This window comes from Apus apus, chromosome 6, assembly GCF_020740795.1.
Source record: "Apus apus isolate bApuApu2 chromosome 6, bApuApu2.pri.cur, whole genome shotgun sequence".
Lineage (NCBI taxonomy): Eukaryota > Metazoa > Chordata > Aves > Apodiformes > Apodidae > Apus > Apus apus.
The window spans coordinates 4,228,123-4,245,194 of record NC_067287.1 but is presented as its reverse complement, the minus strand read 5'-3'; the positions used below and the strand labels follow the sequence as shown (position 1 = coordinate 4,245,194).

The 17,072-nt window shown below is 38.3% G+C and overlaps 1 protein-coding gene across 14 annotated transcripts in view; it reads right to left on the bottom strand.

The window, feature by feature from the left end:
* Window positions 1–17,072, bottom strand: part of GTDC1 (glycosyltransferase like domain containing 1) — a 184,079-nt gene that overhangs the window by 71,380 nt on the left and 95,627 nt on the right. For 13 of the 14 annotated variants that reach the window (XR_007889865.1, XR_007889866.1, XM_051623348.1 and 10 more), the window contains one exon: window positions 16,535–16,708. The exons of the other annotated variant lie outside the window; for it this stretch is intronic. Coding sequence is in view for 11 of the 13 variants with exons in the window: in XM_051623337.1 (XP_051479297.1) it covers window positions 16,535–16,708 (174 nt within the window). In the remaining 2 variants the exon portion in view is untranslated. The remainder of the gene's footprint in view (window positions 1–16,534; window positions 16,709–17,072) is intronic. 14 annotated transcript variants of the gene reach the window in all.

The following is a 17,072-nucleotide window of genomic DNA, read 5'->3' as shown; positions in this document are numbered from 1 at the left end:
GACCTTTAAGATCAAGTCCAAATGTTAACCCAGCACTGCCAAGTCCACCACTAAACCACATCCCTCAGAACCCACATCTACACATCTTTTAAATACCTCCAAGGATGGTGACTAAAATATGAGAAATAGGAGATGTCGTCACCCAGCATGCTGGGAGAAGCTTTTAGGACCTTCCAGGAATACTACTGCAGCTTTTCAGTAACCAAAGCAATGAAATACTCTCCTGCCTGCAAATATCTTTGTCCTCAGCCATCCCCATGGAGGACATGGTGTGTACTGAGAGTTCTCTTAATTAGACTAAGGGACACACTACAGAATTGCAAACTGAATTAACAAGGTGCACTTTTTTCCGTCTATTCTATATGTAATCAGTGGGGAACCTGCCCTGCTTGATTTGTGTCTAGACCTGAAGCAACCACACTGAATGATCTCCCACGTACTGTACCACCACCTTTTAAGCACTGTGCTACAGTAAGAGAGTGACATCATCTGAAATGTTTGGCCGTAATTCACTTAAAAACTAGTACAACCTCATTGACCTCCTTATCAAACAATTTATTGTGCATTTACAGACTGGACAAAGAAATAGAGGAGGGAAGGTATTAATGGTGACACTATTTGGCAAGCTCATAGCACAGTTCATTCAAAAGGCAATTTTAAAATTGAATGAAGAGGTTTGACTAGGCAATAAAAACAGCCACAATGCCAGTGAACAGTACTTAGGAGGAAAGCCTCTAATTATCCTATTTATAAATCAACAGCAATTTTACTGATGACTTCTTCTCAAAGTTGATTAAAATAACTTCAAAAAATTAAAAAATAATCAGATCATATTTATATCATTAAATTACTATTTAAAAGTATTATTGATTCTCTTCATAAATGAAAATGATAAAAACTTGAGGACAAGAATGAGACAACATTTTTTAAGAGAAACATTTGTACAACACTGCAACATAATTATAGTGCTGCCCTTGGGGAAGGGGATTTTATTTTATAATGAGAATGTTTACACTGTTATGGGGTTCAATCTATCTGGGAGGGAAGGTTAAACTTCTTTCCATTAAAGACAGCCTTATAATGAAAAGCTCTGAAAGGAGAATGGAGTCTAATATAGTAGATGTAATGGCCTATTAAATGATTCACACACACAAAATGAATCAAATTCATTGTATCTTACTGCTCTTTTATGGCAAAATTGTTGAAAAAATAAAACTATTGTCAAGATAATTGCATATTACATATACTGTATTCCTGTAACTACTATTCTTATTGGGTGACCCAGAGTCTACATTTTAGGTACATTAATAGGACATTACATTTTAAATACTTTATAGTATCGGAATGTTGCACAAAAATCCCACTTTCACTTTGAAAGCAAAAATCAATTTAGACTGAAAGTCCTGCTGCAATTCTGCATCATTCTTTTTCAATTAAGTTTTTGCATACATTCTTTATGATGTCATTTCTCCATTCCTGCAACAGATGTTTGTTTATATCCCAATTTACTAAAATGCTGCCGTGCTAGTTCCTGCTATTTTAAATGTAACCTCTACAACTACTTTGTGTTTCCAGAACACAGTACAATACATGTTGCCTTAAACTTGCCCCCTCAATCTACTGCTAAAAATCACCATCTCTGGTCATTAAACAATAATGGATGTTGCTTTTAAAGGAGCTTGAGTGTATTAAAAAGAATAGTCATGTTACATGTCCAATATATATGTGTAACAGCAGATTAAAAATAGACAGATTTGGGGGGTTGCATGAAGGATTAAAAATTGGGTTCCCTTTGCCTAGACCTGATTTTATATGAGATCTATAATGTTATAATTTGGTCTATTAACCACAGATCTGTAATAATAATTACTGTTCAGTAAGGAGCCAGTTGTGCAAACATGCATGTAGACCTAGAAAGTCTAGACGACTGCAGTTAGTCATCTATAGAACTGTCTATACCTACTCAAGCACAGTTGTATCAAACATCAGAACCCATTTTTTACTGTCTTTTTGGGGGGCTGATGTTTTGTAATACTGGCTGCATTACTTTAATGTGTTAGACAGTAAGAGTAATGCAGGAACATGAGTATTTTGAGTCCTTTTATCAAATAAATGAAATGCACCATCAGCAGAGGCCAGACATTTCTCTGGACTAAAGACCAAAACCTGGGACATCTCAAACGGTTAAAACTTCAGACTTCTGATGGTACTAAGATAAGTTTATAGAAGCCTTCGCAAGTACACCAAGAACTTCAAAGTACCTAGCAATCTTAAATCATTTCAACTGAGTTGTATAAAAAAACACAAGCCAGAACTTCTGAAGCCTCCTGCTGGTATTTAGACTTTGCAAGGGTATACAACCTTGTAGAATTCAGGCCTTGTATTTTAATGAATAAAATCACAGAATCACAGAATTACTGGAGCTGGAAGGGACCTCTAAAGATCATCTAGTTCAGCTCTCCCACTGAAGTAGGATAATCTAGAGCACTCTACACAAGTCTGCATCCAGGCAGGTTTTGAATATCTCCAGAGATGGAGACTCCACAACCTCCTTGAGCAGCCTATTCCAGTGCTCCATCACCCTCACTGTAAATAGGTTTTCCCTCAAATCAGTGTCTAAAGGACTTAGACAAGCATTTGAGGGCTCCCACACTTATTTTGACCTTTTTCAGTACCAAATATATTTCAACATATTTGTTGTTACTTATGGTTAGGAGGGGTGTATCGTTCAAGCACCCAAGTATGGGTGGTGCATGAGGAGCCACACCAGCCACTGTAGCTTCCATCCAGCTTCTTGGGAGAACCTGCTCAGTTAGGATGAGAAGTCAAACATTTCTCATCTACAACAGGCTATAGAAACTAGCACATTTAAGCACATTCATTTTCCAGGCTACCTATGCTTGATGGATATTTTTAATGTAATTTAAAACCAGTCTAAAATTTGACACACTATTTCACAGCATAACACTGTTTCCTAAAGCTTTTAACACTGAAAATCGAGGGAAGAACAATCAATTCAAACATATTTTCATTTCAGGAAGTAAGGTGGGGATTTTCACTTTTATATTCCTATTAGAATTTAAAATAACAGAAGTAATCAAAACCTCCAGTGACATTAGTTTCTCCAGCAGCCTACACCCTCCTCCAGAAGAGAAGCTCCAGCTCCTAAGCACCACTCAATTGCTATTAAACATGATTTCAATAAAACAATTAGTTTCTCACATTTCATCGAGGTGTCTAGTACAAAGAGGTGTGAAATGAAAAAAGAAAAATCAGAAATAAGAAGAGTTGTAGAATAAATAGCAATTCATTTACCTTGCTTATACACAGGATACATTGTTGAGAATAAAGTTTTACTCATGAACAAGTCTTCTTGATTAAGCTGAATACAGTAACCACACACAAGTATGTGATACATAAGGAGATGGAGGAATTACCAAGGTAGAAAATAAATGAAAAACAGTAAAGGTTACTGAGGGCAACATTTTGTTATTTGACAAAGGTGCAGCAGTAGAGACTAGAGTAGGAAGTCTGAGAGGCAGCTCAGTGGTTAGAAAACAGGCAACAGAGAAATCAGACCATTAAATAAAGCCATTCAGGAACCATTTCTAGTGGTGATCAAAGGTAGACAAGGTAGATTTTACTGAAGGGATGCTCTGAATAGTTTTGTGTTTTAAGACTGTAGGCCTTGTTCACCATTAACTACACTACTTGGAGTAAAATCATGCCAATAATATGCAGTATCCAGCAGATGCTTTTCCACTCAGTCGTTTAGGACTGCCTGCATGTGGAATGAACATTCATTCAACAACTGCTAACAATGAAGGTTCATCAACTAAGCCATTCATTGTTTCCCTCCCCTGGTATCTGTTCCCATAACAGGCCTTCCCCTGTCTTTTAAGACTTGATTACCCATAGTTCAGAAATAATTATTACTGCTTTGGAATACTACTGACACACCACACTTTTTAATGGCTGCCCATAGCAGGATATATGGGGATGAGCTGCATGTCCTCCCGAGCCATTGCCTTTGAGTATCTGTACTTACGTAACAACTGCTCCATGGATAGTTGCATTTTCTAGATGGAGTGTGATTCCAATTCCCCCATGGAAAGGTTTAAAGAGTAAATTACAGAGCCTGGACCTCTGAAGAAAATGAAGTGCTCAAGTCAAATTTCATAAATCCAAACAAAGCATCTTCATCATTTTGAGGGATCCTCCCAGTTAACATGTGCTTTTGAAATTTTCAGTTAACAAATGCATTCCAAACTCCATTTTTCTGAGGAAAACTCCATTTCTTGTCTTTATAGTAGGTCTTTTAAAAGCGAGTCATAACTGATGGATTACAACATGTTTCTACCTTTTCAATCTGAATTTCATAAGAATAAAATAAACCACAAATGAAAGTGCTTGTACCAGGCACGTTGAACCTTTCTTCTTCTATTAGCATATCAGTCTGCAATCATAACTAGATCAATAGCAAAGATATCTGCTTAAAAGAGCACCATGCTTTCTTTTGTCAGAAATTCATTACTTTTTATTAGGGTCATTGCTTGAAAACTTCAAAACACCATATGGACCTAATTGTGGTTTATTTTGGCAAAAAGGAAGACACTGTAGAACAATTGAGGCATTACATTCTACAATTCCATTACTTTCATCCCTCTCCGTTTTATTACTGTGTCATTAAAGGCAACTTGAGTGAGCGAAGAATTATAGTGTCATGTGTACGGGCTAGTAGATTAATAACAAAACACACTCAAGTTTAAAGGTATCTAACAGCTGTTTTCATTATTTTGTGTAAATACGCTTGAAGCATATCTATCTGATTAGTGGATAGAGTGCTCTTCTCTGTCACATGCCATGGGCACTGCTATGTGCAAGTAATCAAAGTGCTCAGAAAATGAGTTTACATTGTTCACTGCTGAAATACACAAATGTCAGAAAGTGACTGCGCATCAAAGCTTAGGCAAATCATCTGCTGCAAACAAACAGACTCCAATGCACACTGCAGCTCTAAACGTTCCTCTGCAGCACAATGACTGAGCAGGACTTATTGCCAGCCCAAATGAAGTGATGCTCATGGAATAATAAGTGGCTAATGTATAGATGGGCCCACAAGTTCAGCACCAAGCACCACTGAAAAGAGCTCAGCTGCTCTCCAAGCCAACAACACACGGCTTTAATGTCAAAACCTGGGCAACTTTATGGCTATCATACAAGTTTTTGCTCAGAAAAAAAAAATATGCAGTTTTTCACCTGTTATTGCATTTTTTTATAAATTAGTTTTTAATATTTTAATTATTTTTTTTCTAAGTTGTTGTTTGTTTTGTTGGTTTTTTTTGTGACAAGGGTACAAGAATTCCTGACATTTAATCCCTTCTTTTATTGGCAACAAAAGGAAGACAGTTTAGTCACCCAGAAAGGGTGAAGTCCTCTCTTTTCCATATATCATCCATAATTTGAAATCCAATGGCAGATAACATAAATGAACTCCAAAAGCAAAAGACCTGTGATGAGGTTTGATGGAGGACAGATAAAATTTCAGTCACTGGAAGGAATTACTGCATTAAAAGTTCTTCTTTCTGTGATTCATTTGCTTCTAGCACAGACTGAGGCAATTTTAGTATTAAACTACTCTACACAGAGATGAAAATGAAAGAGCCATACAGACTCAAACTAAGAAAGTTAAACTCATTCTGACTCCAGTGAGCTCAACAGAAGAATTTTATCCAAATGCTTCAGTGAGCAAAAGTAAGCTGAGGCAAAATGGAGATGGCTGCTTAGAAAGCCACGAGACTCAAAAAATTCTGCCTGTGGACAATTCTTGCTGAAGCTCATCTCACCTAATACCTTCCCCAAGCACTGTGGTTGTCAGCCCTTGGCACCACTTCAGTTTGTGCTATCTTCTGAGGGATGCTCAGCCTACCACAAAACAAAAAAAATCCAATAAGTTCTTTCCTGTGAGGGTGGTGAGACCCTGGGCCAGGTTGCCCAGGGAAGCTGTGGCTGCCTCATCCCTGGAAGTGTTCAAGGGCAGGTTGGATGGGGCTTGGAGCAAGCTGGGCTGGTGGGAGGTGTCCCTGCCCATGAGGGGGTGCAGGGGGGGTGATGCTGGAACTAGACGATCTTTAAGGTCCCTTCCAACCCAAACCACTCTGGGATTCTCTTCCATGAAGACTGATGCCTCAGTAACTTCAGCACATCAAAGAATGAGGAGAGGAGGGACCAAATGCACTGGCCATGACTTTTTTTCCATAGCCCTAAAATGTCCAGATGATCCCAGTATACAGATAGAGGCAAAAACAGTCCTGACATTTTTTCCCCTTCCCACCAGGGTCATTGTGAATTTGGCTAATGAAAATTCCTCCTTATCCCAAATACAGTGAGAGGTTAAACACGTGAGCAAGACAGACCTTGCAGGATGCTGCCCATTCATTTAACACGTGATTAATGAAATACAAGATAAACACTGTACAGAGTACACAGAACAGACTGGCTTCCATTCTTTAATAGATGATGAAAACAGGATCTTCTTGATGGATCAGTTCAGATCTCAAGACTATGGCCTCAAGACTGAAGTCAGTATGTGAGCAGCTCATAGTCCATCTCTGTTCATCTTCATTTTAGGGATATCATAATAGCAAGCATCTACATCTGCCTGACAACACTCCTGTCTTGCTTAACCAGTCGTTCTATGAATTTCTCCTATTCCTCTTCCAGTTCAATTGTGTTTCAACAGTCATTTCAAAACTAATTGCCTCTCAGAAATAAAACAAAAATAATTTAAAAAACCCAAAACTAATCCAAACATCTTCCCTACACATCCTTTTTTTTTTCCAGTCTGAGCCATTTAATAAGGACCAATTTATACCTAGTGGATGTTGTAAGGATTATCCCGGAACTTAAATAATTCCTCCTCTTTCATGGCATTTATCCTCTGACTGTATTTATAAAGATTAACATATATCCCCTTCTCAACCTTTATTTTGCTAGGACAAGTGAACCATACTCTTTTAATCTGCTCTCATAATACAGATTCTCCTAATCATCCTAGCAGCAATTCTCTCTACCTGTTTCACAGTTTAAATTAATCTTTCTTGAATATAGGTAACCAGAACAAGATAGAATTTTTCAGTCCTTTCCATAGACACACCAATCTATCTTGAAAAAAAAATCTTTACTACTGGATATGAGAATCACAGAAGCCTTTTTTTTTTTTTTTAAATTTGGTCTGGTGCAGCTATCATGCTGCTTGGTACATCTCCAACAGCAAGTGCTCTACATACCTGCATGTTCTTGACATTCTGTATTACCTGCATAGCCATATAAATTGATCCACCATTTGGCACACAGAAGTGACCAAGGGAAGGAAGGTTTGCTTGCTTCTCTATTTAAAATCTATGAGAACCACCAGCTGGGGGCAAAAAACTCTTGGAGAGTTTAGAGGAGAACATGGCTGTGAATAGTTTTAGGGGTTTTTTGAGAGGTAAAGTGATGGAAATGAAGACAAACCCCATGAAAAAGCAACCATGGTAAGCATTCTGGCAGAGAGGGCAGAACATACCTAAAAGCAGATCCATCCTGGAGAAATTAAATCAGTGTCTCTTCAACTGGAACAGAACCAGCACTAAGGCACCTGTGGTTTCTAGGCAAAAAGAACTGACAAAGGAGAAGTGGAAAGATGATTGCTCTGGCATGATAGTGAGACATCACACAGCATTAGTCCCACAGCTGGTTGGACATCAAACAAAAAAAAAAAAGAGAGAGACAATGTGGTCTGTTGACAAGTCCCAAAATTATAAGGAGGCAGAAAATACATAAGGAAGGCCAAAGACAGACTTTGAAAGAAAGAAAGTCTCTACTTTCCTTCAAGCCTGACCTGAGTACTACACTTAGGAATCATCCTCTAGTTTTAGGAGGAATCCGCTCTAAAAATTAATCAGAGGTTGGCTGATTCAACTTAGTATTTATTTCTTCTTCCTGGCTGTTGTTAGTGCCTAGAACATTGCTTGAAAAACAGACTGAACATAGGATTATTTTGTCATACAGTACCTGGAAACTCTTTGCTGCAAATACAGCCCCTCTCAGAACACAGAATGCCCCAATTCCTACAAAAGGCAGTAGAATCCAAAGATATTTTCCTCAGACATAGCTGAGAAAAAGAAGCTAGGGAAGCATTACTGGACTTGGATCTCCCATAGCTCTAAAAGTTGTATCTCTACTACTTGGTGCTCATATGCCCCAAACTCTGACAACCCTCATTACTATTTAGACACCTGCCTTTTCGATAATAAAGCTGAACAGCCTCCCACCTTAAAAGCACTTGTGCTACATTTATGTTGGGGTTTTCATATTTTGAAATGTATGCTATTTGAATTATTTAAAGGGATGAAGAGGATGATTATTTCATCTGGGAGTCACAACTGAGCAGGGGAAATGTCCAAAATATAAAATATTCAATATTCCTAGTTGCAAATGCAAAAACAACAACAAAAAATTTAAAAATACCTGAACAGATTAAATTACTTCTTGCACAACAAAGAAATTATCTGTGATGTGGCAAAATTAAAAATAATTTAAACTCATCCCATTTGGTTATGTATAAATAAAACATCTGTATTAAATTGTTCTTACACATTACAAAAGGTCATCTCCATAGGACTGGAGAGCTATGTTTCAAGTTTCCTCTTCAAACTTCAAACTGCAATTTTATGTATTCCACCGTGTAATTTTCTTCCCTTATTCTTTATTCTTTGAAATTCCTATAGAACATCTTACTGTCTTCTCCACTGACACTTTCATCTAACAGTACCTCTGACATTAACTTGAATTGGCACACAACAGGGCTTGAAGCAGAACCAACCCACTTAAAGTTTTGGTTTCATATTTAATAACAATTTGCAACCTATTTCACCATTCTTTTAAAAGGTCACTTTTTGAGGTTTTGGTTGTTTGGGGTTTCCCCCCCCCCAAATTAACATTGTGTTCAAGACAAAACATGGCTTTTTCTACAGGTATTGCCGTTCCCCTACAACTGGTAATAGAGATGCCTTTATTCTAAAAAATGTTTGCAAAAATCATTTCATATTCTCAGTGAAAAAATCTCTTAAAACTCTGATATCTCATCCTATTCCTTATCTTTTCTGTGATTTTTAGCACATCACCTACTTTTTTTCCATTATATCACATCAGTGTATGCCTGGAATATTTAAGCAATAAGGTTCTGTCACTGCCTCATGCAGCAACTAAGAAATAATATGCTCAACACAACTGCTTCCCTCTCTGTTACAATTCTGTGAGCATGAAATCGCTTTAAAGAAAAACAAAAAAACCACCTCCACTCCTATGTAATATTCATGAATTTCATCATAAAAAAATATGGAATTGTTCAAACCTTGAAGGGCAGTATTTTGAAATGCAAAATGGTGCAGGGGCAGCTTTGTCTATAAAACCCATCTTTCACACATGGGAAAGATTTAAAGTCTGTGCTGTCCTACAGATTGGGACTGAATGGGACACAGCCAGGTCACTTGATAGCCAGTCTTGGGCTTTTTGTGCCTCCTCTTCCCATCTCTGTTAACATCATCCTCCCACCAAGCGCCAGGAGCCTTCAGCTCACAACCACTGCAGTGAAAATGAGGGTATTTAGCACCTTGTAGGATCCTGCCATTAATCAACAGCCTTTTTCCACTTTGCATAGAAGAACAAAACAAACCCCAAAAACCTCCAGCCTTAAGTTTGACCATTTTAACCAATTACATTAAAACCTGACCGATTCTTATTACGACAATTTGATGCGAAGTCTGAGAGCATTTCACGTCTGAATCATCCTGTGTGGGGATGACACTTAACCCGATCCCTGCCTTGGGGAGAAAGACAACGTTTGGAAAGAAAGAGAGAAAGGACAGAGAACTGATGTAGGAAGGTGGAGAAAGCCCAGGGTTTGTGCTTATTATGCTTTTAAAAAGGTATTCTAAAAAGTATTTTAAAATATCAAATCGAAGTATAGCTGAACTGCTGTATTACAGAGTAATCCCAGGAGAATTAGAAGTGCCATCCACACCAGCTCCTGATGAAGGTGTCATTTTCATCTCCCTTGGCATCCCTCAACTTCAAATGCCCACGCTTATTACAGCAAGGTAGTCTATCCTCTTTACAAGTTGCAGAGAAATTATTATGCATGGAAGTGCATAATAATCCAGTCCAGTCGTGACTCTACCACTGACTTCCCACATGAATATGCACGAATCAATTAAACCTCTGAATGCATCAATTTCCTTCTCGAGTAGTAATGATAATAATAATAGCTGTCCATTGTATAGGGCACTGCATGTAATATTTTTAATGCCTGCTAATGAAATGTGCTATTAATTATTAGAATGTGGTTTGTTTTTGAAAGCCAAGTACCAGCGTGTCTCAATTTCATATTCAAAGTGGCACAACTTGAACATTTCTAAAAAACTGACTATAGGAAAGAGCTTACAAGTATTATGGGAAATCCTACTTAAAAATCAACTGGAATTTAAGTCAGTACAGGAACTTTTAGATCTCACCAGCTACACTGCAGAGAAATTTGCAACTAAGGGGTTAATCAGATGAGATGGGAGTGGTTATAGGCTCCCTGCCACAGGTTTTGCCCTTTGTGGCTTCTCACATCCCAGACTTGGAAAATATGAGCTGTGATACTGAGAAAGGTAAGAAGCCAGCACAGCCCTATAGTGATAAATGAGTTTGCATCATCTGTCATTAGAACTTCCTGCCAACAGGGTCACTCCCTATTAAATTACCACTTGTCAATGTTTAAAATACTGATTGATAAATGACTGTGCCAAAACCGATAACACGACAGCTTTTATTTTCTAATATTCTTGGTTACCACATTCTGCTACTTCAAGATACAGCTATGGTAGAGTTTTTTCCAAGTACTTTAGTGAAAGACAATTTAATCTAATACAAAACTAACAGGTACTGTATAATGAATTGGTCCTGATATACATTACATACTATTCTTCTTGCCAAAATAAACCTACTGGCGATTTAGTGATATGGGTAGATCCAAGTTTCACATTTCATCAAATGCTAGTAATCTGTTTTATCAATATAAACTGCATTTTAATGAAAAAATTCTTTTCTTCAGTACACTTCACTTTCAATGCCCCAGAGTATAATAATTCGTTCATGCTGTAGAACAAGAATGTTTTACAAGACCTTAACTCTCCAGAGAAATTTCTCTGTAAATACAAAATGCAAGTTTTATGGGAATGTGTTGTATGCAACATGAGCAGTACCCAACATAATAAAAAACTAGGTTGCACAGAGAATTCTGCTTAAGTATCCTTGTGAGCTATTGTGAGACTAAATGGTTATTATGATGGCTTTTAGTGGAATACCTATACGACAGATAAAAGAGAGTCAGTAAAACTATTTCTGTCCCTGAATAGAAAAAAAGAAATTAGCTTTTAGAAAGTTTTGCAAAATGAATACATCTCAGCAGACTGGTTTGCCAGTGCCCTAGGAGGCACCCTCAGTCTGCCGCTGCCAGAGAGTTCTGGGGACAAACATTTTTTGAATAAAACCAGAGTATTCTGCCCAGAAGACCAGGCTGGGGCAATGGCTACTCCCCCGTGATCCAGAGATAGAGTGAAATCTCCTGAATCATCCCTCAAACTCCCTGATAGCTCAGAATGCACTTGTGGAGGAAGCACCATGTAAAATACGGATGCTTCATCCAACCACCCAACTCCTCGATGTAGGTGCAGCTATCTGCACTTAGAACTTCTCCCAGAGACACAGAAGGTAACCGACCCACAGCCAAAGGCTCCAGAAGTGCAAGACTCCATTTTATAACCCTTTTAAACCACTACTGCACTTTCCTCCCAATAGCTGCTGTGCCCCAGATCTTGAGAGCATCCCTCACGCTTGTTGCGCAACCGTCCTGGTGTGCCAACACCAACCCTCACAACCTGCTTGGGGCAGGTGAGGAGGAGAGACATTCAGGGGAGTAATTTCCATCACCCAGTTCTTCAGCAGCAAGCCCCAAGGTAGGAGCATTCTACTGGCATTTTCTAATTATGCTAACTACCCATAAACCGTGGTGGCAGGGAGGCTATGCCCACCAGAGAGAGCAGAGCGCACCACGGAGATGCACAAGCCACCACCAAAGGCAGTAGCTAGCCTCAGTACCAGAATCACTATCATTAGCATATTACTCCACCTAAGCTAATATATGCTATTTCACTGGAAGGCTAATTAGCCAAAAACAGCTCTTCTAAGGTATCCTGCTTCCCATATGCAAGACAGTTCACTAGAGCTCACTTGGGTACTGCTGCTGAGCACCGCTCTGTGCCACGCAGACACCTCCCCAGTGCCCATCTATAGCTGTGGGCTCTTGTGGACTCAAAACTCCCCCTCCTTCTTGGCATCTGTATTTTTCCAGCACAGCAAAGCTATCACAGAGCATTTTGATTACTGAAGAAGGGGGAGACTCTTAGTTACCTAAACAGAGGTCTGAAGTTCAGTCCTGCAAGCCTGGTCCAAGTGATGCAATTACTTTTTCCTTCCCCAAAACAGGCTCCTCTACATGTGACAGTCACGTTTCTGTACAAGAGACACCGTCAATATCTTTTAAAAACTCCTGCTTTAGTCAGAAACTCCCCTGACTGGCCCTAAAGTACTCACTAAATTGGTAAATTCTGCCTCTCTTACACTGTAACTACAAAATATAAAATCAAATGCTTGAAAATGCCCTGTTAACTGTACCAAGATATAAAAGCAAATGAAGATACAACAGTCTAGAATCTTTAATTCTATTTCAAAATGTGTAATACAGAGTACAAGACACTTGCTAACAAGTTTCACTTAAAAGAAACTATTTTTATTTTCTGCTGTAATCCTCATCCTCTCCTGTTTCTTTTTTACATTATTCCACCTTAGTCCAATGCACATTTTGAGCTCTTCGGAACGTTACTTCATTCTTGCTTATAAACACATCTTCCTTTTCTACCACATCATGATAATAACAAAGATATACTACAGACAGAGGAATAGTAATAAGAAGCAACAATTATATTACAATCCTCATTGAAATTAATTCCAAATAGTACCAAATCTGGCCCCATTTTGCTGACTGCCACAGACAGTTTGAATGCAGATGGCCCAAGAGAATTTACACACAGTATCAACAAAGACCTTCCAGAGGTGTTCCAGCAGGGTATGCTTGGGACAACAAGATGCAAGTACCAAAGACATCATCAGGAGAAAGAAGATTTCCTTCCTGGACCAGAGTTTTCCAGTGCAAAAGTGGAAACAGATTATATCAAAATAGACTCTATTGATTGTATGGAAAACAAACAACTTAGGATTTGATTTATATTAAACTAGAAAATAAATTAAAATTTAGCCAATCACAGTGTAAGTGTGAATTCCAATGTATTTAATTCACTGTATTGTAAGAAGCCAGTCTGATACGCTGCACATATGGCACATAAGATCAGCTGATGGGCTCCAGCTCTTGTGATCCCCACGTACTATGCAGTGACAGCCTTAACTTGGAAGGTTTTTTGTCTCCAAGCTTAGAAGTACTCCAAGATGTATTTCTCCAAAATGTACTTCAGAGTGTAGAAAGAGGAGAATTCCAAGTCAGAAATGACAGAGGATGAACACACGAGTAGTTGTGGCACCACAGGCTGCATTATGGAAGGTAGTCATTGTCAGAACCAGAAAACAGCAGGATTAGGTCAGTAAGTTTCTTATTCTGCTAAATCCTCAAATCCTTTCATCTCTTCTCATTGTCAGATAAGGAGCACAGTCTGGTTTTTGCTCTAGGAACACCAATACATGCCCTTATGACAAATATTTATTAAAAAGAAGGTTTTTTTATAATAAGCATTGATAATTCCTCTCAAGTAGAAAAGGAGTAATGGCACCTCTAGCAGTAACCAAAGTATCTCCTATGGTATCCTTCATCATCCTGCCTTCCCTCTGAAGTGATCACTGTGCTGCTCATGTAGTTTGTGTACCCATCACCTACAGTAATTACATCAAAAGGCAGATACATTACAGGAGTAACTCACATGACAAGCTCCTTTAATACCCTGGTTTTGATCAAGGGTCAGATATGTTTTATTTTGCCCCACAATTGCAATATTAATCTAAAATAATCTTAAAAAGATCACCATCACACGCATGAGGATGATTTCTTAGATTACCCATCTCCTAAATCCAAATGAAGATTATGTTTAAGACACAAACACACCCTGAGATGTTCACACGCAAAATAAAAGAGGTCAAAGAAAAAAAAATACATCACCCTGACTATTTTGCCTTCAGAATTTTAAAATATTTTCCCAACATCTCAGCAAAATTATGCATTTTAAAAAGACTGCAGGCACTGAAATGATTGTCAGTCATGCAAATAATCACTTACTTACACTGTATGAGTTTGGTTTGGATAAAGCAAATTACCATTTGAAAATAACTTGAAAAACACTCTGGGCTAAGAGCTTACTTTATATTGTAGCTTGGCCACAATTTCTCTTAACCTTTTTCTCCTCAATCTCCATTCAGTCACGATAATAATACAGTCAAAATTAAAAAACAGCATTCGATTGCCACAGGTGCATTCAACATTATTTAAAACATGATCTTGTAAAGAAATAGTAAATACTGGCTGCAGCTGAAGGTCAAAACCCAAAGAACTTCAGAGTTATGCAGAAGCAGCCCTTTCTTCTGCTTTTTTTTTTCTGTTATTATACCAAGCTTAACAGTATCAACCTAGATCTCACATCTTGAGTTTGTTGTTGAATAAAATACATATTAGAAATACTAGAGCTGATATTAATATGTTTCTAATTACTCTGCTGAGAAAGTTGTAAAGTCACACAGTCATTTATGAGCATCTTAATTTTGTCCATCACTGCTGAAAATAGTTTTTTGATACAATTTCAAGTGCAACAACCACAATAAAAACATGAAAGTGTCCTGCTGTGTAATATAAGGTTTAATACAAGAGCAGGACACGAAGAAGAGCACACAGCAAGAAGGGCTCTTCCCCTTGACCAGTCTGAGTAACAGACCACTGATTTTACCTACCTAATTTTGCTTAGGACAAACCATCACTATCCATATGACTTCAGACTAAGTCACTAAGTCTCATTTCACCCCACCTGTGGGGCTGACAAATCCAAAATAACTGACTTAATACATGAGACAGGGTTATCACAACTTCACCTCCAAAACTAGGGGCCACGTGACTTCCTCAGCTATGCCAAAAAACCATGAGACCCTTCTAAAACGGCTCAATGTCAAATATGCTGAGCATTCACTGCATTCCCTCACTTTCAAAACATGGTCTTTAAGAAGCAACAGTAGATCCTCAAAGATACACAGGTACTGACCCTCCACTGCTGTCCAGGCAGCCAAGTCCCTACAATGGCTTTAAAGACTTTCCTTTAGACACAGATTTTTTAAAGGATTTGCACCAGTGCTTTACAATATAAAGTTTTGCAAGATACTGAAACACAAACCTGGCAGTGGGAACATCACAGTGCACAACCCCAGCTCCCGTACAAAAATCTCTCTCCTCCAAACTACTACAAATGTATATTCAGTCTTTAAAATAACCGTATGTGCAAACTGCTCAGTGACAAAGATCTCAAGTATGGCCAGAACTTATTATCAGATCAAAAGCTGGACTCTTGCAGAGTCATTACAATGCTTCCCATCCTTACTTCATAAAAAAAAAAGTACCCAGCAATGTGTTGGTTTTAAGAGTATAATCAAATATAATGCAGAATCATACTCTATTTAGTGCCGGTCCCATTGAAGCAAAGTTCCTATTCCATGGGAGGAGAGTCCCTTATAACAGGAAAAACAATTGTTCCAGGTTTAATCAAAAGTGAAAAGGAGCTGGCGAATGTTCCCTTTGAGCCACATAACCCACCGCTAATTTCAAGATGGGCTCGGAAAGGAGGGTAATAAAAAATGTCCTTCAGAGTAACTGAGAAAGACTGAAGAGCAAGCAGGGCTGCAGCTAATGCCAACATCTGCAAGTCTGCACCCTGTAACCAGGATGCTCCGTGCCTACCTGGGAAGCAATAAAATGAAAGGTAGGGGAAGGAGGAAGGAATAAAATCCCACTGCAACACACCATAGCTTCCTGACTACAGGCTTCTCACTTTTACTGTTGTCGAGCCTGTCTTTCTCCTCCTTGACCTCCTCTGTACAAATATATACAGAGCTGAGGAGCAGGCAACTCCTTAAAGGCTAAAACAAGTGGGAAATCACTGAAACAAGAGGGAAATCACTCATCCTGAACAATCCAAGTTTGTACGATGCACAGTAAGGACATGCTCAGCAGCTCAGGCACTGCCTGAATAGCCCCTGATTATTGAAATACATTTATCAATTAGGGGATTTCGCATCTTATCAAACTCTTTCATTAATGATGCTTTAGCTGATTAGCTAGAACGTCACCATAAATAGAGAGTTTTGACAGGCTGGAGGCAATTTATGACGTGGAAAATGTACTGACCTGCTCACATCAGGAAACCTGACTGGAAAATAAAGAACTTGGCACTTCGGTCTGATTATTTTCTCCAAATCCTTAGGTCTGTGGTCAGGAATCAGCTTCATAAATTTTCCAATGGATGTAAGAAACGATTCCATGTTAAAAGCAGAGTTGAACACGACAGCATCAGCAACCAAACTGCAAAAAGTGGTTGAGATTAATGAATGTACTGCTGCTGAAAAAGGAACAGAAGTATTTTAAATGCAATGGAAATAGGATACATATTCTCATAAACAAACGGTGCAAGTGGAATGCTAATTAAAATCAGCTTTTTCATGTGAATTAGGAATAGCATATGTACCTTAAGCAAAACTGGTTTGATTTCTATTTGCTCTTCGAAATCCTTTAACATTATTTTAAAGGAGCATATCCAATTCTGCCTGTGGATCACTTTTTATTCATAAAATGGCAAAAATAATATTACTGCCATTATCTCTTAAAAGTATTATAAACAGATAAAGCCAACTGTCATGTGACCTTTATAGCAATAAACTTGGAAGAA